The 23,834-nt window shown below is 38.9% G+C and overlaps 2 protein-coding genes across 2 annotated transcripts; one reads left to right on the forward strand and one right to left on the reverse strand.

Moving 5' to 3' along the window:
• Positions 1 to 9,158: 9,158 nt before the first annotated feature.
• Positions 9,159 to 9,643, forward strand: LOC132601354 (uncharacterized mitochondrial protein AtMg00820-like). The gene is made up of 2 exons (XM_060314450.1): positions 9,159 to 9,278; positions 9,329 to 9,643. The coding sequence occupies exons 1-2, from the start codon at positions 9,159 to 9,161 to the stop codon at positions 9,641 to 9,643; spliced, it is 435 nt and encodes a 144-aa protein (XP_060170433.1).
• Positions 9,644 to 18,251: 8,608 nt separating this feature from the next.
• LOC132601355 (putative late blight resistance protein homolog R1A-3) lies at positions 18,252 to 21,485 on the reverse strand. The gene is made up of 2 exons (XM_060314451.1): positions 18,450 to 21,485; positions 18,252 to 18,367 (listed from the first exon to the last, which is right to left on the reverse strand). Exons 1-2 carry the CDS (start codon positions 21,154 to 21,156, stop codon positions 18,252 to 18,254), a joined length of 2,823 nt encoding a protein of 940 aa, XP_060170434.1. The 5' UTR covers positions 21,157 to 21,485.
• Between the last annotated feature and the right edge of the window lie 2,349 nt (positions 21,486 to 23,834).

Consider the following 23,834-nt stretch of genomic DNA (forward strand, 5'->3'; position numbering starts at 1 on the left):
TAAAAAACTTGAGTCACAAATGCGAGATCTTTCTCGTGACCAACATCCTCCACAAAGAGAAGGTCTTTCTATTGACACAATTCTGAACCCAAGGGGTAGTGGAGGTGATCACATTGCCTCATGCAAAGCTATTTCTACTAGAAGTGGGAAGATCCTTAATGCAGTGGATAAGAGGGTGGTTGAACCTATTATTGTCGAGCCGGTTGTTGATGGGGTTATTGAAGAAGACATTGAAGAAGAACTTGAGGCACCAATTGAGGTACCTATTATTATTGATAAGGAAAAAGAGGCACACCCTATTGTTGTTGAGGGTGAGGAGGTGCCAAGTGTTGAAGAAGCTACCAAGGGTAGCACTCAGAAGAACAAGGTCACGAGGGCAATTAGACCCTTGACTCAAACTTATCAATCTTCTCCCCGTTTTCCACAAAGTTTGATAAAAAGAAGGGAGGATGCAAAGTGCCAACGCTTCTATTACCAATTGAAAGGGTTGTCAATGAATATCCCATTTCTTGATCCATTCTAAGAAATGTTGGGGTTTGCTAAATACTTGAAGGAATTGTTGACGAATAAAAGACCAATCAAACATGATACAGTGGGAGTCACCCACCGTGTGAGCTCTATTATTTCATCCACAAAGGTTGAGAGAAGAGAGATCCCGGGGCTTTCACTATTCCTTGCACTATTGGGCACCACGAGTTTGCTCGTGCCTTGTGTGATAATGGGGCTAGAATTAATTTGATACCACTAACCATCTATAAACAATCCGGTTTGGGAACACCTAGATCAACAAGCATGCGTCTCTAAATGGCCGATAGAACCATTAAGAGACCGATAGGGGTTGTTGATGATATCCTTGTTAGAGTAGGGGAATTGTTATTACTGGCGGATTTTTTCATCCTTGATTGTGCGGTCGACAAAGAAATCCCAATTATCTTGGGAAGGCCATTTCTTGCCACTGGGAGAGCTTTAATGGACTCGGAAAAGAATGAAATAAAATTCCGGGTAAATGATGAAGAGGTAACCTTCTAAGCTAGTAAGGGGTTAAAATTACCAAGTGCTTATGAGATCATTTCGGTCAGTGATTCTTTCGATGTGGTAGACGAAGCGGTGGAGCATAAATTAGAGGAAGAACACTTTGACGAAGCACTTTCGGCAATTTTGGTGAATTTTGAGGCGGATGAACTGGAGGGGTATGTTGAAAAGGTGAATTCGCTTATTGGCCGGGGTTCATATTCTTATGAGACAAAGAAATTATCTCTTGATCTTGAAAAAAGAACCACTCTTCCGACTAAGCCTTCGATTATTGAGCCACCAAAACTTGAGCTCAAGCTACTTCCTTCTCATTTGAAATATGCTTTTCTTGGCCCAGATAATACTCTACCGGTTATTCTATCATCTTTGTTAAATGCGGAACAAACTCAAAAAGTGCTTGAAGTGTTTTGGGCTTATCGAAGATCTATTGGGTGGACTATTGTGGATATTAGGGGAATTTCCTCCGGTATTTGTGAACATAGAATCGAGCTTGAGGAAGATAGTTCACCGAGTGTAGAGCATCAAAAAAGGCTAAACCCACCTATGCAACAAGTGGTCAAGAAGTAGATAATCAAATGGTTAGATGGGGGTGTTGTATACCAAATTACAAATAGCCCATGGGTGAGTCCGGTGCAATGTGCACCAAAGAAGGGGGGCATCACCGTTGTTCCTAATTCCAAGAATGAATTGATTTTTACAAGGACAGTTACCGGATGGAGAGTGTGTATGTACTATCGAAAGCTCAACACCGTAACTTGTAAAGACCACTTCCCTATGATTTTTATTGATCAAATGCTTGATCGGCTAGCCAGAAGATCTTATTATTGCTTTTTGGATGGCTATTCGGGGTACAACCAAAATAACATCGCCTTACAGGACCAAGAGAAAATCACTTTCACTTGTCCTTACGACACCTTTGCTTTTAGCCAAATGCCTTTTGGCTTATGCAATACTCCAGCTACATTCCAACGGTGTATGATGTCTATTTTCTTGGATGTGGTTGAAGATTGCTTGGAAGTCTTTATGGATGACTTTTCGGTTATTGGTAACTCCTTTGATGAATGCCTTACCAATCTTGGTAAGGTATTGAAGCGGTGTGAAGAAACCAACCTTGTACTTAATTGGGAGAAATGTCATTTCATGGTGAATGAAGGGATTGTCCTTGGCCATAAGATTTCTGAGAAGGGTATCGAGTTAGACCAAGCAAAGATTGACGTTATTTCCAAGCTTCCTCCACCTATCTCTATCAAAGGAGTTCGTAGCTTCTTGGGACATGCCAACTTCTATTGGCGTTTTATCAAGGATGTTTCAAAAATTGCAAATCCTATGTGTAAGCTCCTTGAAAAGGAGGCTAAGTTTGTGTTTGGTGAAAAGTGCCTTAAGGCATTTAATGAATTGAAGGAAAAGCTCACTTCTACTCCAATTATTGTCTCTCCGGATTGGTCATTTCCATTTGAGATCATGTGTGACGCAAGCGGATTTGCTATTGGTGCGGTGCTTGGGCAAAGGCATAACAAAATCATGCACCCAATTTATTATGCTAGAAAAACCCTCAATGGTGCTCAAATGAATTATACCGTCATCGAGCAAGAACTTTTAGCTACTATATATGCTTTTGAGAAGTTCCGGACCTATCTTTTGGGATCCAAAGTGGTTGTTCACACGGATCACGCGACATTGAGATATTTGATGACAAAGAAAGATGCAAAGCCGCGGTTGACTCATTGGGTTTTATTGTTACAAAAGTTTGACTTTGAAGTCAAAGATCGAAAAGGTTATGAAAACCAAGTTGCGGGTCATCTATCTAGGCTTGAGGAAGCCGGGAGACCGAGTGGAGATCTTGAATTAAATGATGCTTTTCCTGATGAAAGACTTTTGGCCGCGTCTTGTGAAGTTGCTCTTTGGTATGCGGATATCGCCAACTTCTTGGTGACAGGTCTTATCCCCGACGACATCAAAGCTTATCAAAAGAAGAAATTTTGAGAGATAGTCGTCAATACTATTGGGAAGAGCCCTATTTATTCCGCACTTGTGGTGACAAAATCATTCGGCGATGTATGGCCGAATCCAAGGCCATGGAAATCTTGAAAGCTTGTCATCTACCGGTTGAACTTGAACACAAAGCTTTGTAGGCATTAAAAAAATTAAACATGGATTAGGAAGAAGCAACCAAGTTGCAGTTGTTTCAAATGAATGAAATGGATGAGTTTCGGTATTATGCCTATTAGAGTGTGGCTTTGTATAAAGAAATGATGAAGCATTATCATAATGTCAAACTTTTGAAGAGTGATTTTCAACTGGGTGATTCGGTGTTGCTATTTAACTCAAGGTTGAAGCTCTTTCCGGGAAAATTGAAATCCAAGTGGTCCGGTCCTTTTACTTTGATGAGTGTTTCACCTAATGGTTCGATGGAATTGAAGTCCGAAGATGGGACTCGTACTTTCAGAGTGAATGGCCATCGGGTAAAGCACTACCATTGGATGGTTGATGAAGATAAGATTGTCGATGCTCACCGGTTGAAACATGGCACTGGACCTAAAGTGGTATCACATCATGCCGCGACATTAAATTGTGCGCTTTTTGGAAGGCAACCCATGTTCATTTTCGCATTATGTTTTTCGTTTTGTTGGTTTTTGTTTTTGTGTTGTTTTGATGCTTGTTGATGTGTCTAGGAACCTAAGTGTTGAATCCAGAAATTGCCAGGAAAGTAGATGAACGGTGCGTATTCGACGGACCGTCGATCAGTTCGACGAGCCGTAGAATGCGCCGTCAAAATGGACCACCTGAAAGATTCATCACTGGAAATAATGGCCTTTCGAAGACAGGTTTGACGCTCCGTCGAATTGAACGACGGTTAATTTGACGGGCATTTTTCTCCCTTGCATTTATATAACCCGACGCGTCCCTTTCTCTTCCCACTTCTTCTTTTTCAAATCCTCCCTCCTCTTCCACCTTTCCCTCACCCATAACTATTACCCAACAGTTACTCCACCTTCCCCTCTCTTAAATTCACCCATTAACCACCATTCCTATCATTAACCATTATTCTCTTCCTAGTTTTCTCTCATTCTGTAGTATTATAACCCCAGTAGTAGCTCTTTGTGAGTTCATCATTCCTTAAGTGCTAAAATCAAGTCTTCTTTAAACTTTAAGATATGTCTCCAAAGAATCCAGTCAAGCGGGGTGGTGGTCCTAAAAAAGGCCGAGGTCGGAGACAATCGGCCCTTACTCTAAAAGATAAACCCTCAAACTCTAAACGTCAAGAGGTGGTACCAACGACTAGAACGAGAGTACGGATCACCATTCCTCCCGCAGCATCACCTGCCCCAAACTACTCCCAGTTTGAAGAGGGGGAGTCATCCTCCACATCTGCGAGTGCTAGCGAGGCAGAAACAGAGCAACAAGCCGCTCATGAACGGAATTTAGATGAGGAACAAGAGCGGCTGCGGCTGTAGAAGAGGAAGATAGCTGCAATCTGATTCCCTTATGATGGGTGCAGAAAGTACTACATAAAGGGGGCGACTACAGTCACCGGGGGTAACACGAGGAGAAATATTCAAGAAGAGGAAAAAATCAGTATGAGCGGATTAGAGAGTTACCCTCGGATTACTGATCTCATCCAGCACTATCATCTTAAGGCATTCACACAGTCTCCAGGGGATTATTGCCCGACCATGGTTCGGGAATTCTATGCTACCTACAGAGTGCTGCTAGAGCAGCGACATAAGAACAAAAGAGGTGTACATGTTGATATCTCGGCCCGCACAATCAACAGGTTTTATTTTGGGGATGAATTCGTTGAGAAAACCATAGTGGAATATGATGATAAGTTTGAAAGAAGAGTTGAGAAATCTGTGAGAGAATGGTTTGCGACAATGATGGCTCGAAGTCCGGCGGACAAGGCCCTATGGGTGAGTAACTTGGCTGCCAAGATACATAAGGCTGATATTAACTTGGAAGATAAATTCTGGTAGAATTTCGTCATCTATCGCGTTCTGCGTACGGGAGCGGATAACATAGTCACACCGGAGAGAGCAGTGGTTGTGGCTACCATGCTATCCAGGTACCCGATGAACTTTGATGAATTGATCAGTAGAGCCATTCGGGCACGCGTACCACAGGAGGCGAAAACTTTGATATTCCCGTGGCTTATCACACAATTGTGCAGGATGGCCCAGGTGAGACATATTGATACATTCGCAGCCACTCTCCCAACAACAAAGGTATGTGACATCACACGGAGTAGGGATGAGACACTCCGTACATCTCAGGCCACCAGTACTTCACTGCTATATTTCTTGGATGAGCAGATTGAGCATGTTATAGATTCAGTTCCACAGGGTACAGTTGATCTGGGCACTGAGGGCCTTTCCACACCATCTGTAGTTGATGCTACCACTTTTTCAGAGGCCCCACCTCGGCCTTCTGTCCTATCTTCAGCTCCTATTCCTCCTTCAGCTACAGCATCAGCCTCCGAGGATATCTTTGTCCTCAACAGGGCGAACTTCAGAGAATTTGCCATCAAGGCAGAGCGAGCTGATCAGCAGGTGACCTGGATATTATAGCAGTTAGGTAGGTTTGTTCGCAAAGAGATTGCACAAGAGTTGGAGCATCTTCAGGAGGCTATGGAGAGGCATCACGCCAGGGTGAATGCGCGACTTGACAGTTTAGAGATGCGGATACTCATTATTGAGAAGAAAAATGAGAGTGGTACTTTTGGGGATGGGAAGACCGAGCTTGCACAGCTCAGAATTGAGGTCAAGGCCCTTCGTGCGCGAGAGCAGGTTATTGTGGATGACCCGACACCACCTGTGCCAGTCGCCAGTATTTCAGATTGATCAAAGTAGTTGACTTGGTGACTGAGGAAAAGACTAAGGAAAGTCTCAAGATAAAGAGGACTGAGACATTGGCTGATGATGATGGTGAGGAGGATGATAATACGGATGAGGACCTCGAGTTTCAGGAGAGTATTTGTCGGTCGCGCCTAGACACGAGGTTCACCGAAGAATCTTCCAGCACCAGTGTTATCCCAGCACCAGTCGGGCCGATTACGATAGCTCCTCAGGACCTGCAGCCACAGGGCCAGTCAACCTCACCTCCTGGGTCCGCTGAGCCAGCAGTAGAGAGAGTTTCCATCCGCACTGATGTGGAGGAGACACCTCAGCAGCAGCAACTGGATTAGAGCATCTCAAGTCGGCCCCTCCACCATGGGGTGACGGTATGATTTTGATGCATTGGGGACAGTGCATCCTCTTTTTGCTGGGGGTGGGGTAACCTAATGTATCTTATAGTGTATATATGTGTTAAATCTTGCTTAGAGTAATTGTGACTGTACTGGTTGTTGCATTTTGAACTTATGGCATGAATTTTGAGAACAAATTGGAACAAAAGGATGTTTTTGAAATTGGAAATGAATTGATTTGAAATTGACCCCTCCGAAATTTTATGGCCTATCATAAGTTGTAATGAATTGACATGTATGGTTCTTTTTGTGACATCATAGATATTAGAGTGTGTATGGGTTGAGTGTTCAAATCCTTATGCCATGGTGCGTGTGAGAACTTCCTGTGTTCATTGTTGGCATTTGTGGATCTAGAACTTGCCTGGTAAGTTGTGCTATATTTCTTAGGATAGTTGGTTGTGAAGTGATCATAGGCTTTCCTTGTAAATAGTCACTTTAGCCTTAAAAAACTCAAAACCCGTTCTATATGAATATCATTAGTTCCCCCTGTTGAGCCTCTGTCCATTTTTCTTGATTAGCCATAACAAACCTTTGCCCCTTTTCATGAATTAATTCCATCTTTGCACCCGTTCCCTCCTTGACTCTACGAGAGAAAAGTGGAAAATCGCCTAAGTTGGAGGTGGCATATGTGTGAAGTAGAGGCTAAAAGCCTAAAGCTGGGGGTGTATGAGTTAAATAGTCGAGAACTAGATGTGAAAAAAAATATTTTTAATAATTGTCTCATAGAAAGATTATAAATTCTAGTAGGAATCAAATCACATCATAGTCAAAAGTTGAAGGATTAATCATGAATAGAATGGGCGTGCAAAAAGTGAGAATGTGTAGTGTCGAGGACGATGAGTCACTGACTCCCAAATAAGTATCCTAACCGTCCCCAAGCCTATATTACAACCCAAGAACAAGTCCTATAGTGATCACAACTGAACCATCTGAAAGTGTTAGACATTGAAATTAAGGGCAAGCATATGGTATCTGCACTTGTATATCATGAACTTCTTTGTGAGTGTGAGTGCTTTCTATTCTCATTTATCCTTATCCCGATTCTTATCTTAAAATTGTGAGTGGGACATTCTCTGATCTAAATGAGGGCATAATGGTGAATACTTGCACGCATAAATGCTTCTGATAATGTGATGTCATTGATTGAAGCGTCATAGTCAATTCTAATAAGTTATGATGAAAGAACTTTGTTTTGAAATAAGGAAAGAGGGAGTTGATGAAAGAACTTTGTTTTGAAATAAGGAAAGAGGGAGTTGATGTGAAAACGCACATGCCGATAGTAATGAACAAACACCATTGTAGTTACATTTACTCTATTTTTAGTTTAGTTGTAGTTTTTATTTTGTAGCTGTTTTGTCTGACTTGCTTGAGGACAAGCAAAGATCCTAAGTTGGGGGTGTTGATGTGCCGCGGATTTATGGCACATTCGAACGTCTTTTTTCTATGAATTTTGGGTGTTCTTGAGTAAGTCTGGTTCATTTTAATGTGTTTTGTTGTGTTTTAGGAAGGGATGGCCCAAAAGCAAAAACAAAGAAAAAATGAAAAATTGCCCAGAAATGAAGATTTGACATTTTCCAGTGATGGCCTAAGTTGAAGAGGACAAAGGAGGGAGCCATCGACGAAGCATCGACTGGATCGACGTGTCATCGTTTGTCTCGTCAAACAGTCTTGTCAACCAGAAGAGAGAAAGACGGAAGAATCGACGGAGCGTCGAACTGGTTGACGGCACCGTCGAATGGACCATCAAACTAAAGAACTAAAAGACGAAGGAATCGAAGGCCCGTCGAACTGATCGACGGTCCGTCGATTCTGCCACCAGGAGCTGTTTTGCCAATTGCTGATGTGCATTTTTGGAGTCTATTTAAAGAACATTTTAGGTTTTTGTACACATCAGATTTTTCTCCAACATTTAACACTTTTTCAATTGGTGGATGAGCATTGAATACACCACTTTTAGAGCTTAGTGAAGACAAAAAGATTCCATTCCCACCATCTTTATTACACTGCGTAAGCTTTATGTCTCTATAATTGCTTATTACTTTTGTAACATGTGTGAGTAGTTTCTTTAATCAAAGTTGTGGACCCAAATTATGGGTGTTATGTAATGGGTGTCTAACATTGTATATATATAATGGGTTGTGATGTGTTTTATTATTTCTCATATTCATTGTTAGTTAGTGGTTACAAACACTTACTTATGCACAAACCCTGGTTTTGTTTGGAAAGATGAACTAGGGTTTGAGTTGAAATAATATAATAAGGACTCGGGGCGCTAACCCTCGTTTAATGAACTCACTTAGGGATAAGATGAGTTCTACTTATCATATTTAATCGGTTGTACTTGCAAACTCTTCTATATTTGGGAAAATCATGAAAAGAAATACTTTCTAACTATTGGAAAATATTAGGACCTGTATTAGAGATTAAGTGCATACAAAACCACCACCCATTAGAAATATATCATATTGATACCCGTAGCATAACATCTAATCACTGCGGGGACACAACTTTGGTTCTTTTAATCCAAACAATTTCCAAATACTTCAAAATAGCGAATACAAACCAAAACTCTTTTTCTCCACTTGTCAGAATAGAACTAAAGTCTTTAGAGATTAGTAACATATATAATTAGTACTTATTTCACACCTTATTCCCTGTGGGATTCGACCCTAACCTAGTTGGGTTACTATATTTGACGCCAACCGCCTTACACCATAATTTAGGTGTAATTTGGGCGTATCAATGTCAATGACAGATCAAACAGAGAGGTCTCCTGAATCCTGAAGTACATATATCTAACTGGAAGCACAAAAGTTCTCATACACTCAACAATATGATTACTCCCTTATATTTTGGAATTCAAACTAGGTCTAGGGTGAGAAATATGTGTGCCTTCACAACCTTTCTATCTCAAATTGAACCTAAGAATATCAAGGAGGCCTTAAAAGATGTTGATTGGTTAGCTGCTATGCAAGAAGAGCTCCATCAATTTGAGGGAAACAAGGTATGTCACCTTGTCCCCAGGCCTTCAGATAGAACAGTGATTGGGACTAGGTGGGTGTTTCGCATAAGGTTGATGAATTTGGAAACACTACAAGGAACAAGGCAAGACTGGTGGTTCAAGGCTACAATCAAGAAGAAGGCATTGATTATGATGAGACCTTTTCTCTTGTGGCAAGAATGGAAGCAATCAGTATTCTTATTGCTTTTGCATCTCATATGGAATTCAAATTGTTTCAAATGGATGTGAAAAGTGCCTTCCTTAATGGGTACTTGAAAGAGGAATTTTTGTCAAGCAACCTCCTGGTTTTGAAAGTCATGAGCATCCCTAGCATGTGTTCAAGCTTGCCAAGGCTTTATATGGTTTAAAACAAGCTCCTCGAGCATGGTATGAGAGATTTTCAAAATTCCTTCTTGATAATGGCTTTACAAGAGGAAAAATTGACAACACCTTATTTCTGAAGAAAAGAGGAAGAAATTTGTTGATTGTGCAAGTTTATGTAGATGATACCATTTTTGGTGAATGATTCCCTTTGTGAAGAGTTTGCCAAGCTCATGGGGAGTGAATTTGATATGAGCATGATGGGTCAGCTGAACTTCTTCTTGGGACTACAAGTAAAGAAAACTTCAAAAGCCATCTTGATCAGTTAACAAAAGTACATCAAGGAGTTGCTTAAAAGATTTGAGATGGAGAATGCTAAGACCATTGATACACCTATATCCACTGCTACTCGGTTAGATAGGAATGAACTGGTTCTCATGTGAATGAAACCATATATAGAGATATCATTGGGTCATTGTTGTACTTAACTACTAGCAGACCTGAAACTGGCCCCCACTGAAAAAGTCACCTCGGAGGAAAGCGGTCCAACTCTGTTCATTTCAAAATTCCTCTAAAACACTGAGGAGGTTGATGAGAAAGATAATGGAGTTGAGGTTTCTATCCAAACTATGGGTACTGAAGATATTGAGTAGAGGATCCAAGCCGAATTGTAGAAAAATCAAGTCCTGTTGGCATGCATGAGTCTGCTGGTGATGATGGTGCAAAGGAACATGAAAATTTTGTTGAAAAAGGAGAATCGAAGGAAAGACCTCAAAAATTAGGTAATTTCAACCCTCTGGATAGTGATAAAAAAGTAGAGGACTCTACTATAGAAGTTGATGGAAACCTAGGTGAAAAGATTTTGGTTTGTATAATATTTTGGAGAGTGAAATGGATATTATTACTGGGTTTATTGATGCTTTACATGCTAAGGGAAACAATGCAAGGAGTCAGAGGGAAAGGACTCAGGGGAAAGAGAGTCAGGGGGAAAGGGTTAATGTACTCGAAACTGGGGAATTCAATGAGAGACCTAGTCCCTCAAGGGAAAATCTGAATGTTGTTAACCATGGAGATGTGTGTACTATTAGTGTACCGTGGCGTGAACCTCTGAGAAGGAACTTGTTTCCCCCAGTCCTTCTTAAGAGGTTGACTCTGATAATGATATCATTGTAAGTACTGTGTTCAAAAGACCTTCTGGTAGTGCAAAATAGAGTGGTGGTTGTCACGACTCAAACTGGAGGGCAATGATGGGCGCCTGACCATACTAGTCAAGCACCACCTGACATACATTTGTAACATCAACATAAACATAGGTGGGCCGATAGGGCAATCATATGACTCTCAATAAACTTACAAAGAACATGTATGTATCAATCTGTTCTGAAAGACTCATCTGGCTGTACATCATCTGACTATACTGGACATTATCTGACTGTACATAACTGTCTACATGCCTCTACTGGAAAACATAACACAACGTGGCCGGGACAGGGCCCCGCCATACCCATACACATGTGCATATATATATATATATACATACGACCATGCTGACTCCTGGCTTCTTCGAAACAAATGGAGTGCATAGACCTTATCCTCTGAGCTGAGATCCTGATAGATGGATCACCAAGATATATCTCAGAACCTGCGGGCATGAAACGCAGCCTCCCAAGCAATAGGAGAGTCAGTACAAATAATGTACCGAGTATGTAAGGCATGAAAAGAACATATACGTAAGAATCATGAAAAGCATCTGAGATATATGAGTTAATCTATATATCTGAATGTATCTGTGTGACTGTATATCTAGAAATTTCTATATAACTCTGCATAACTGGAAGGGCCTCTGAGGGCGTATGACATGTATGATTTCTTTCAAAAATCATATACATAGGTCATAGTATAACTGTTAGTGCTGTGAAATGTACAACGCGATCCATAATGTTAGTGCTGCGAAACGTGCAGTCCGATCCATATATCATATCGGCCCCTCTATGGGCATCATCATCATCATCATCATTATGTACCAACTGATCAGGTGGTAATGCGTATATAATGCCTATACCTTTCCTCATACCCCACATACATACAATATACGCGTATATAACTCCTTCTAGTCATGGGTCAATGTGCATATGTATAAATGAATGCAATGCATAAGTAAGTTCAATAAATAGAACTCTCAGAGTGACATAAAGTCGTACTACCTTTGATAAACATCTTTGAGCTAACATCATCAGTATACGTAATCTCAAGACCCATGGACAGAAGGACTAATCATAAAAAGGGGTACAGGAACATCAAAGACTGTAGTACTTCTCACAATTCTAAGAGTGGAGTAATATAGAGGTTCGTTCATTCGTTCATATCATAAGGATCATGCCAAAATGAAAGAAAGGATAGCCTTAACATACCTGGATAATCTACTTCTCAATCCACAAAAAATCTTATCATAATCCTCTTGCATCTACAATAAGTGAAATGATATCGTCAGTAACAAACAGTGTCGCAACTATCATACTTTGCTAATCGTATAACCTACGGAAAATCGGGCAGCACTTCCCCTGTTTATGCTAAATCCCAAAGACTACTAAGGGTCATCAAACAGCCCAAAAACAATAACAACAATAGCAACAATAACAACGATTCAATATAAGCTTCTCCGATTACCTTAACAACCATTTTGAGCGGCCAACTCGTTTTATAAATAACGAAACATAATTTGCATCCAATTTTGGTTCCATAAATTAGTATACAACCTTCATAAATCATACTTATGCTTACCATATCATTTTCAGCCCAAAGCATCATAAAAACAGCCTTAAAAAACAGTCCACACACCTAGCACCTTAACCTTTATCGTCAATCTCTTGTTTTCCATGTTTTTCTTCTTCTTCAATCAACTTAATTAACACAAACATAAGCTTAATAACAACATCCATAAAATAATCCAATTATTTCTCATAATTTCTAGCCACAACAAACATATATATATATATATATATATACTCAAAACAATCCAATACAATACTGGCCAAGATTTAGGCTATTTCAATGTTATCTTATGGTGTTTTGCTTCAAACGACTTCACCCACAAGGAATTAATCTTAAGCACAACCAATAACATTTTATACATTCCTTAAGAAGTAGCTATGGCTCAGAATCCAACTGTGATTTAGCTCACAACAATAGACTTGTTGTTCTTTGGGGTTTCCAACACTTTGATGAATGATTGGATTGTTTTCCCTTTGATTTGGCTTAGGAACCTTGGAGATATGGTAGGAAAGGGTTTGGAGAGGTTTTGGTCGAAGTTTGTTGAAGAAAAACTGAAACATGAAGTCTACAACACGTTTTAAAGAAGCAAAGGCCGACCACCTCCTCAAGTGGGCCCCAAACTGGCTGCCTGCGCAGTCTCGCAAAAACGCGAATATCTCTCTACTCTGAGGCCGTATTGATGAACAGTTTAATGCATTGGAAACTATACTCGTAGACCTTCAATTTTATAGGTGGAATAACCCGTAACTCCAAGTATATTGGGAGAAAATCTCAGTGACATCTGACCCCAAATTTCAGCAAACTTATGAACGTAACTTGTGACGACTTTTATTTTACAACTCACTGGACTTCAAAACTTAACACGCAATGATCAACTAAAATAACTCTTTAAATGACCTTTTTAGCATGTTAGGAACCCCTAGTCTTACCCCAAAAGTACGAGTTATAACATTCTCAAACTTGCCGACTTTCGACGAAACTTACTCTTTCTGATTCATTTGACGTCCAACCTTCCCAACACTTGCAAAACATGATTATAAACTCTCATATATATATATATATATATATATATATATATATATATAGGATGATCACATATAATCTCTTATGACCTCGATGAAAATTTCTCTTTCTCAATCTACGTCGATTAACTCACGACGAAACTCAACGTATAAAAGTACGGGGTGTAACAGTGGTAATGTGAGAAAACATATTACTTATAGGCTACCCCCTACCAGGAAAAGGAACAAGGCTCAGCGCGAGGTTACCCTTAAGGCCAGTAAGGAAAAAAGTGTGAGTAAGAAAAGAAGAAAATTAGTGAAGTGTGGTCTTAAAGATGAAGAGGATATGGTGACAGTATCTGATAACGAAGAGAAAGTGGAACCACAACTAGTAGGAAAAATTCTAAGAAGAAACAAGAAGAAAAAGGAAAGAAAGTTGTGGCTAATGAACCTGAAGTAGAAATTGACAAGGAGAAGAGTGTGTTTGGCTCCTCTAAGAAAAGAAAACCCAGTGAGAGTGAGGAACCTAGCTCCCCCAAGAAGAGGAAAATGACTAAGGAGTTAGAATTGCAGAGGCAAGAAAATCTAAAAAAGCAAAAGGTGTTACTGGGCAAAGTGTTTGACCCTGAAATTGCCGACGAACATGGAATGAATGAGCTTGTGGAGATGGTGGAGTTTCAAAAATGGGAACATTTGTTTGTTTCTCCTGCTCCTAATGTCTTTGAGAATGAGGTGAAGAAGCTCTATGTCTCCCTAATGTACACTGATGACTCTAACTTGATCATGACTGTAAATGAACAGGAATTTGAGATGGACAAAGCAAATTTGGGTGAAATTCTTGGTGTCCCAATTGATGGATTAAAAACAATTGAAGGGACGGCATCATAAGCTTTCAAAGATATGATTTGTCAAAAGGGGAGTGTCTGCGACTAGTGAGGTTTTTTAAGCAACAACTTCAGCCTGAGTATTAACTCCTTTTTGATCTTGTCAACAAAGCGCTGCTTCCAAGGTTTGAAAGGAGATTTATGGCCTCGGTTGCAGACCTAGTCCTTCCCGAAGCCCAAGTAACTTTTCAATCTGTTAGTCTCCCTACTCTCATGATTGAGCATATGATCAAAATGGTTAATGTAAGAGAGGGCAAGCATGGTCTCCCATATGGCTTTTTCTTGACTAAGATTTTTGAGTACTTCTATGTTAGGACTGGTAAGGCTACTATGGGGACTAGAAAGCAAATGTTCATCGTGGGGACTTTAGAGGAATGTGAGTGTTTGGAAAAGAAGGGAGGTATTGGAAGCAATTTAACCAATTCTAGCCTGATTGAGGCTCAGGAGCAGGCCACTGTAGAAATTGAAAGGCTCCAAGCTGAGAATGCCATCCTGAAAGCATAGCTGGCTACAAAGGCACATGAACCTGGTCCCAGTAATGAAATAGCAACCGCAAATGTTGCATTATGGGCTGAAAATGCTGAGATGAGACAAAAGCTTGATGTGCTCCCTGATCAAATGATCCAGGATTAGAGGGCTGCCAGTAAGAGATGTGATAAACTCCTCAAGGCTTTTGCTTCTTAGTTCCTTCCCAGATTCTCCTCAATCTCCATGTCCTTTTAGTCGATTCCTCCCCTGTTAAACTCCTATTTTGTTTACTTCTATCCCTTTGATGGCATTGGTACTTTTGACATTTTAATTATCATTGCTTGTGTTGTTTTACTGCTACTTTTTGGCTATGCTTAATGGTTACTATTTCATGGGCATTTACTCTGGATTATGCAATGCTTTCTATCTGTTGATTCTTTTTTTTTTTCTCATGTTGTGTTGCCCCAGTGGCCCTGAGTTAATGTCAATGAACTTCTTATGCTTATGCAGCTTTTAAAACTCTTTTTAATAATGCTAAAATGGGGAAGTTTTCTAGAGAGGATTTGATTGATATGCTGATATATTGATACTGAAAGTTCAAAGGGTAAAAACAATGGATGTTAACATGTTATTTCAGGCTGATCCGCATGGGGAACCTGGTTCTCAGGGGGAATTTCATTTATGGGTTTGTCATCTTCAAAAAGGGGGAAATTGATAAGTTATGCCATTTTGTGTTTTGATGATTTGACAAGCACTTGAAGGACCATGTTCTCAATCAGGTCCCTTGAGTGTCGTACAATCAACGCACTATAGCTGTAAAGCTGCGATACTACTACTGTTTCGACCGGCAGAACCACAACAGCTCAGTCGCAGTTTTGCTAAAGGTCAAACTTGCTAAAGGACAATATCAAAAGATGAAGTGTCCCTATCCACGGTCACATATTTCTCACATGCTCCCCAATATATATACAACATTTTACAAGGTTTAACCTAACACTTGCAAATCAAAAAATTATATTCTTTCAAGTGTAGCCGCCACTGCTCTCTAGGTGCTCTCAAGAACAAAAGCTTCATCAAACTCAAGGACCAGATCCTAACAACTGAAGATGTTTTAAGTCCTAGGTTTAACCTATACTACTTTCAAGAAGTGTCATTGTAGGAAGTTTCTCAATCTTTGTTATTTTGGTGTCGTGGCTAGAGTTAGTCAAAGGTAGTAGTTTTCTTTGCTAGAGTTAATCAAGGATAGTTGGTTACTTGGCTAGAGTTATTCAAGGGTTGTAGCGTACAATAGAGTTATTGTAAGGGGTGAGGGATTAAGAGTGTTAATTCCTAGGTTGCAAAGGTTGTAATCTGAAAGTTGCTCGTTTAGTGAAGTTGAAATCCTACTCCGGTGGGTCGTGGTTTTTAATCCCTTGAGCAAAGAGTTTTTCATGTAAATATGTTGTCTCATTTACTTTCTGTTGTGTACTCGAGGAGATAGTAGTTCTCTATACTGTTTGGTGTACTCTTAGTTTCTATCACATATATAAAATTCTTTGCTTTGTCTGCCTCTCGAAATTTTGAACTTTGTAGTTTTGATCGAAGGTGATGAATTTTACAGTTTTATCCCACTAGAAAATGGTGTCATCGAAGCTAATGGTTTCATCTGCCTCTCAAAATTCTGATCGAATGAAATTGTTAGTGGCATCACCATTTCTGCCGTATGTCGCACATTTACAGAATCAACAATATTCGAACAAAAAAGAAGTTTTTCTCATTTTCTAATGCAATTGGTTTTGGAATTTTTTGCACGTCTAGCAAAAACAAATCAAGAATTACTAGAAATCAACGTGAGCAAGAAATAAAAGCGTTGGCTAGACATTTTAGGACTGAGAGATGCCATTTCTCTTGAATGAATGGACTTTGGTTCTTCGGGATAGTGAGCTAACCAAGTAGTTAGGGCTCGTTTGGTATGATGGATAAGCAAAAATAGTCTTGGGATAAAAATTTAGTGCCGCCTTATCCAACGTTTGGTTGGGATAAAAACTCGGTATAACTAATCCTGAGATTAGTTATCCTGGGATTATAGTGTTTTTTATCCCACATTGAGGGTGGAATAACAATCTCGGGATAATTAATCCCGGGATTAGTTATCACGGGATAACTTATTTTCTAACCAAACGAGCCCTTATAGTTATGACCCCGATATCGCAAGTTCGAAGCTAATATATTTAAGAAAGTTACTACTGATCTTGTTGATTATTCTTCATCGTCCCTTGTATATTAAATGTAAAAGAGTACAAGTTTATCACTATTACAATTCTTTTATGTGTTTTTATCATAAACTTTTGAGGGTGACCACAAAGATGACAAAATAATCTTCCAATTGTTCTGTATCAGACGTCTTTCGTGGAGTCGATTTTCCTTTGTAATATGTGATATCTGTTTGATCATTCGAGTGAACTGAAAAAACATTATAAGAAACAGAACTGACTTTGGAAGCTCCCTCACAGTTTAGACCAACCAAACTGTTCAACCTAGCTTATGAATGGGGATAGGGGCTGGTGGCTTCATAAAATTCTGCCCTTATAATTTTTCTTAGAACTTTGCCTCGCTTTCCCTCAAACATTTATGTAATCCTGTTCTTAAATTATTTTGGCCCAGCTATATTCTTGATTGTTGATCACAGGGCTGATCTGATGTTGATTTAAGATGGCAGATATCAATGGATTACACTAAGATAATTAGCTGGCTGATTGTCCTAATGAAGTTGGAATATAGAACTAGAAGTGTAAGATTAAGCTAGGCTGGGCTGTAGTTCACGTATTTGGCAAACCCAAGCGTTAAACAGCTCCGTTTAGTGGCGTGCAGGCAGTGGTCGACTTGTTATTGGTAAGTGCGATTATGTGAGTTGACAACAATACACCATGGCATGTGTGAGTCAAGATTTTACTAGTGACCCAGAGGAGCAATTTGAATTACTGCAGACTGGTTTCCTCCCATATATCCCTGCTGATGCCTATTTCCTACGATTGAAGAAAATAGAGAAAACTGCTAATACCACCCATGTCGTAAACGAATGCTCTACCTGATCCATTTCAAATCCAACCGGAGGCTGAGGTAATTAATCTTAGGCAAGCTAGTAGCACACAGTCTCCTGTTAAAAGTTACATCTAGAAGCTTCTGTAATCAAACATGGCTAGGACACAATGTATGCGTTGTCTAAGACATAATAATCAAACAAGGCCAAACTGGTTCAATCCACTATGAATCTGATAGTATTTTTAGTCTAATGTGAACAAATAACAATACTTGTGTAAGAATTGCTACTAGGAGAGCTTGGCTATTATACACTTACGATATAAATAATCTCACGATATAAATAATTTCATTCTGCATTCAGCAGGGATGGTAGTTTAGGAAATATAGTAAATTACCTGTTACAACCAATTAAATGACACCGACATATGACAATTATTTACAATTGGTGTATGTAAGTTAAATCTCCTCTAGAAATAATCAAGCGATCTCCAGGAATGTGGGTTATTGGTTTACTGTGCAGTGCCACTTCCAAAAATATTATCCAAAAGCACATCCCACATGCCAGAAAGTTTAGTTGCTTGCTCATCAAACTTCCGCTTGATTTCAAGAATTGGACTGGAATCCTCTGTAAGATAAAGAAATAAAAGTTATCATTTTGAAGGAAGCAACACTTTATATAAAATTTTAGAGATTGCTCGGAAACATACTAGTTTTTTGGATGAGGCTTTTGTTGATGAGGACCTTAAGGATATCATTTCCCAAGTTCTCTTGTTCTTCTTTAATTCTTCTGGCAGATACCTCAGTAGAAGTGCTGCAATCATGTAACTCAATTGACTCCAAAGGACAAATTTCCCCAAGATCTTCTGGAATTTTTTCCAGGTAGATGCAATTCTTCAGAACTAGGCGTTGTAGATGAGGAAAATTATCACTGCTAGCATCCCAATGCTTTAAATTTGTCCAACTAATTAGCAAGAACTTAAGCTTTTTGAACTTTTCTTCATCAGTTAATCTCCATACTTCACCGTGGCATGCATTACTCTTAAGTTTGAGCTCTTCAAGATTTGGCAACATAACAAGACTTGATATGTCTTCCCAAGGAAAATGACTCCCGCTTAAGTTTAATCTCTTAAGTGATGTAGGGAAAACAAACCTCTTGATCCAGTTCGGCTGATAATGTTTAGAGTGTGGATTATAGAAGCATTTTAGGGCTTCAAGATTACCCAAAGTGGACATATCAATGACGCATTCGCGCATATGCTTTCTGCTGCTTTCTGATGGAGTTTCGCGAATGCTCAAACTTCTTAGATTTGGAATGCCGGTAAAGACTTCACTTGTACAACTGGAGAAACAGAGAGTAGAAAATTCCTCTAGATTTGACATCCCCAAGGCATGATCCATCCTTCTTGTAAGAATTCTCGTGATACTTTTAGGACTGGACAAATAACTGCTCTTCTCCAGATGGATATGCCTTAAGTTAGTAACTGCCCATATCTTACCTGGTAAAATTGCAGCTCTGTCGTGCATTCTTATTTGCCTATAAATTAATGTTTGCAAATTTTGAAGCTCTGAGATTGATGCAGGAAGATTGCCCTCGGATGCAACTGCAAGGTATCTCAAATGAATTAACTTTGTCATCTCAATTGGGAATGAAGAGAACTTATGATGGAAGATGTCCAATACTCGGAGAAGCTTGAAGCGGGAAAGAAGGTCAAATTTTGGAGAAAGTGATGGAGAAACTATAAATTCACCAAAAAAATAGAAAGATCTGGCAAGAACGGGCGATAGCTTAAAGCAATCATTTGAGTAAGTTTTGGTATGGAAACTGAAGCGACGAACATCATGCTTTCTTGTTTCAAGAGTAGGGATTTGGGGATCAGTTCTCATAACGTGCATGAACTTTGTCATTTCAGCTTCTCTCAAACAGAAGTCACGCAGTAGGTCATGCATTCCACAGGCTTTTATCTCCCCATTCCATCTTCGCCTTCTAACCATTATCAAGTTTCTAGTGATGAGATCCTCCAAATAATCTTTTGCTACTTCCTCCAAGCTTTTACGCCTTTCAGTCCTTATAAAACCCTCGGCGATCCATAACTGGATCAATCTACAAGCATCAACTTCAAAATCCTTAGGGAAAGCACCCATAGAAAGGAAGCAAGGTTTGAGCTGATTAGGCAAGTTATTGTAACTTAAACCGAGCACTCCTAAGCATTTATCTGGATCGCTAGCTACTATTGCACTTATAGTTTTGGAAACATCCTCCCAACTTTCTAACGTCCTAGCTATGTTAGAGAGATGTCCAGCGATCACTAAAATAGTTAAGGGTAGTCCTTGGCATTTCTCTGCTATTTGCTTCCCAATGTCCTCCAACTTAGGAACGTCAAGATGTTCTGCTCCAAACACCTTATCATGAAGTAACTTCCAACTTTCATCTAATGTCAAGAGGTTCATTTCGTGTGGAGGGCTATCAGGATTTGCATATATAGCCACTTCTTTTTGCCTAGTTGTTAATAGGATTCGACTTCCATTATCGTCATCAGGAAATATTCTTGTCATAGTATCCCAAGTATCCATACTCCAAATATCATCAACAACAAGAAGGTATCTTCGACACTTTAATTTTCTTTGCAGTAGGACAGCTAACTGATCATCATCACTTCTGTCATAGATGTTATCTATCGACTTAATTAACTGATCCTGATCACTCTTGTGGCAGGTTATGGAAATGCAATGTAAACAAGCTAATAACACATCTCTTATATGAAATTCATGTGATATTGTAACCCAGGCTCGAATGTCAAAATGATACCTGATTGCAAGATGATCATAAGCTTGTCTAGCGAGTGTTGTTTTGCCAATCCCACCCATGCCTGATATTGTGACAATTTCTAGAGCAGAGGGAGATCCAATCAATCTCTCAATCATTTTTGTCAAGTCATCATCAAGACCAACTATGGCATCTCCCAAATTTGGCATGGCATTACTTCTTGATGAAGAACCAATCAAGGAATTCCTGGTTTGAGTTTCATTAGCAGGCTCATTTTTGCTAAAATCAGAAACAATCTGCACCACTTCTATCTTTGTTGCCTCGATCTTTTCCACTGATGGTAGCAAGTTTTTTAGTAAAACTTCGCGTGCCACTCCAATTATCCAGGATAAGCCTTTGATTTGACAAATCTTTAATTCAACAACATCTTCTACTTCATTAGCAGCAGCCCTTATCTTTCCTTCCAAATATTTCATCATTGCAGGGTCAACCTTGATTTTGCTAGTTTCTTCAAGAGTTTTTCGAAAATATTCCGCAGTATCACGAAGAGATTCGATTATTTGAGCAGTTTGACCTTGTATTAGTAGTGGATTCCTCTGCTGAAGTTGCTCAATAGTTTGAAGTAGAGAAATTACAGCAGTATAAGCCATCAACTTAAGATCAGATTATATAGAAACAATGGCAGGTTTTGGAAGATGATAAAGCTCAATCCAGTAAGGAGAAAGAATTGGAATACTTTTGACTAATATGGAGAGAAAGGAACAATGAACTTTTGAGAAAGTGAAGACTAAAGTATACTTGTAGTATAACACCCTTGCATTTCCAACACTGGCTTTGGTGTATTTCAATAAACTATGTGACTATTGGTCAATTAAAAAAATCAAGGATGAGATTATTCAATGTGCAAATGTAGACTGAGTGTGAGTTTGTTGCAGAATGGCAATGAATCAGGTCAGTCTTCTTTTTTTTTCTTTTTTTCTTTTTCTATCTTTTTCTTCTTCTTGTTCCATCTCAGATCAGTCAAAGTTAGGAAGGCAAATGGAAAAAGTAATACTATTCTATTCTGTCCATCTTGATTTAACGTAATATTTTATTTTTTAGTGGTAAATAACTTTACAACAACAACATAATTGGTGTAATCTCACAAGTGGGGTCTGGAGATGGTAGAGTGTACGCAGACCTTATCCCTACCTTGGAAGGTAGAAATGCTGTTTCCGGAAGAACCTTGGCCTAAGAAAAAGCATGACAAAAGGTCAGATAAGAGTTGACGAGGTTGGTAAATAACGTTATCAAGAGAAAAACAAAACTTAGTGATGGTAATTAAATTTGTATAAATGATTTGATGAAAGGCTTGGATATAAGTGTATCAAACTTTATTGGCCGGTGGCCCGAAATTTTGCTGAAGCTCTTATCCTTTGATATGAAATTTGGTTTAAGATTTGTCCTAGAACGGCTAAGTTCTCTGACAAACACTCTAGCAATGTACACGTGCACATATTTGTTTAAATTTATTGGCATATTTAGAGCAAGTTCTCCGACTTCAACTGTTTTTACACTTTCAATTTAAAGTAATGATAATATATAAACATATTATATATCACATTCATCCTGATAACTCTAAATCTTGGATTTGTATCTACAAACAATATTGTGCTTAGACTTCATAGTTGACCAATCACATGTTCTTGGGCGATGCAACAGTATAGTAGGATCAATGGTCAGTTGTTTAATTAGATGTGTTGTAAACCCATTGGTTTAATTGGCACAAAGTTGTCAGGGCTATTATTAAATGTCATTATTCTTTGTATTACATATGGGGTGTTGAATTGTTTAATATGGAAAAGTAGTTAACAAGTGGATCATTGTCTGGAAATCATAAAAATGAAATAAATAATACTCCAGGGTTGACAGGCAGCTTGCATTCCCGTTGATGCAAGATAGCTAGGTCTATTAAATATCGTTTCCTTGTATTATATTCCCTCCGTCCTAAATAAATAGTCACTTTAGCTTAAAAGACTTTATTAAAATAATTGTCGCTTTAGGAATTTAAGATTAAAGTTGACAATTATTTTCAACTGTCACTATTAAAAATCAGCCCAAAACCGACGGCCAAAATTGACGAACTATGGATCATCGGTTTGGGCCGCGTCGCTTTTTAGAAACTGACGCATTTCCTTTTCGCTTGGTTTCAGGCGTTTGGAAATTAAAAAAAAATACCGACGTGGTCCATCGGTTTTATTAAATATTTTTTAAACATGTTATATTGATAAATAAATAATTTTAAAAATGTAAAAAATCGATGTAGCCTGTCGGTTTCTTTTAAAAAAAATATAATTTAAAAACTAAGTAGTTCATCAATGTGATGAACAAATCGACTGACTGCGCCGGTTTTTTGGGCTTTCAATATGTCCGTTGATTTTTTGAGAAAAACCAGCAGCAGAATGTTGCATTTTCTGCAGCTAAACCTTCCAATAAAATGCACAACTTATATATAGCTACAACCAACAATAATGCTACCAAATCCATCCTAAAAGAGCTACAACATCAACAACATCCTAATTATCAATCAGAACCATCAAATACAACACTAAATATTCATTAAACAGTCTAAAAAGTCTACCAAAGTTCAAACTTTTCACCACTAGTTCTAAAGAGTTTCAATATATGTCCATAAATGAAATCCTAACTAAATCTCATCATCTAGAGTCTGGGCTTCAAATTCAACGTCATCCTCCTCAAAGTCTTCACCTTCTAGGTCGAGAGGAGGAGAACGGGGCACACTATTGGAGTGTGAAGCTTCAGAGAGTTAGTTAGTTGAGATTAGTAGTTAATGATGGGGTAGTTAGTTTGTTAGAATGCATGTGCACATCACGTGCACTGCACCAGAAAATGTATAAAGCCACACCAATTGGCATTGTATTCATTACAATCAATGAAAATATCTTCTCTTCTCTTCTTTCTAATTTTCTCTCAATTGCCATGAAATCCTAGACATAAAACTATCAACAAAGAAGCTTAGCTTCACCTTTTTAGATTCAAAAAATCAAATCTAACATTGTATCAGAGTGGGAAGACTAGACCGCATCAATTTCTAAATAAAATTTGTTTTTCTCTGTTTCAAGAAATTGCAATTCTTCTGCAATTTTTTGTTTGATCACAATCGCAATTCTTCTTCAAATTGAAGCTCAGATATGGCAGAACTGACTAGTAACAACTCTCGAACATAATCATCATCTATACTTACAACAATCGGATACACCTGGTGTAGCATTAATCGGTATAAAACTCACAGGTCGTTAATGAGGCTTGCATTAATGGTGAAGAACAA

The sequence above is a fragment of the Lycium barbarum genome, chromosome 7, assembly GCF_019175385.1.
Source record: "Lycium barbarum isolate Lr01 chromosome 7, ASM1917538v2, whole genome shotgun sequence".
In the NCBI taxonomy this organism is placed as follows: Eukaryota; Viridiplantae; Streptophyta; class Magnoliopsida; order Solanales; family Solanaceae; genus Lycium; species Lycium barbarum.

Bases quoted from the DNA above. Each gene is read 5' to 3' on its own strand.
- LOC132601354 (XM_060314450.1), top strand. From the start codon at position 9,159: ATGTGTGCCTTCACAACCTTTCTATCTCAAATTGAACCTAAGAATATC. The intron at 9,279-9,328 runs GTATGTCACCTT...GATTGGGACTAG, and splicing joins ATCAATTTGAGGGAAACAAG to GTGGGTGTTTCGCATAAGGT.
- LOC132601355 (XM_060314451.1), bottom strand. From the start codon at position 21,156: ATGGCTTATACTGCTGTAATTTCTCTACTTCAAACTATTGAGCAACTT. The intron at 18,368-18,449 runs GTATGTTTCCGA...TTTATCTTACAG, and splicing joins AAGCCTCATCCAAAAAACTA to AGGATTCCAGTCCAATTCTT.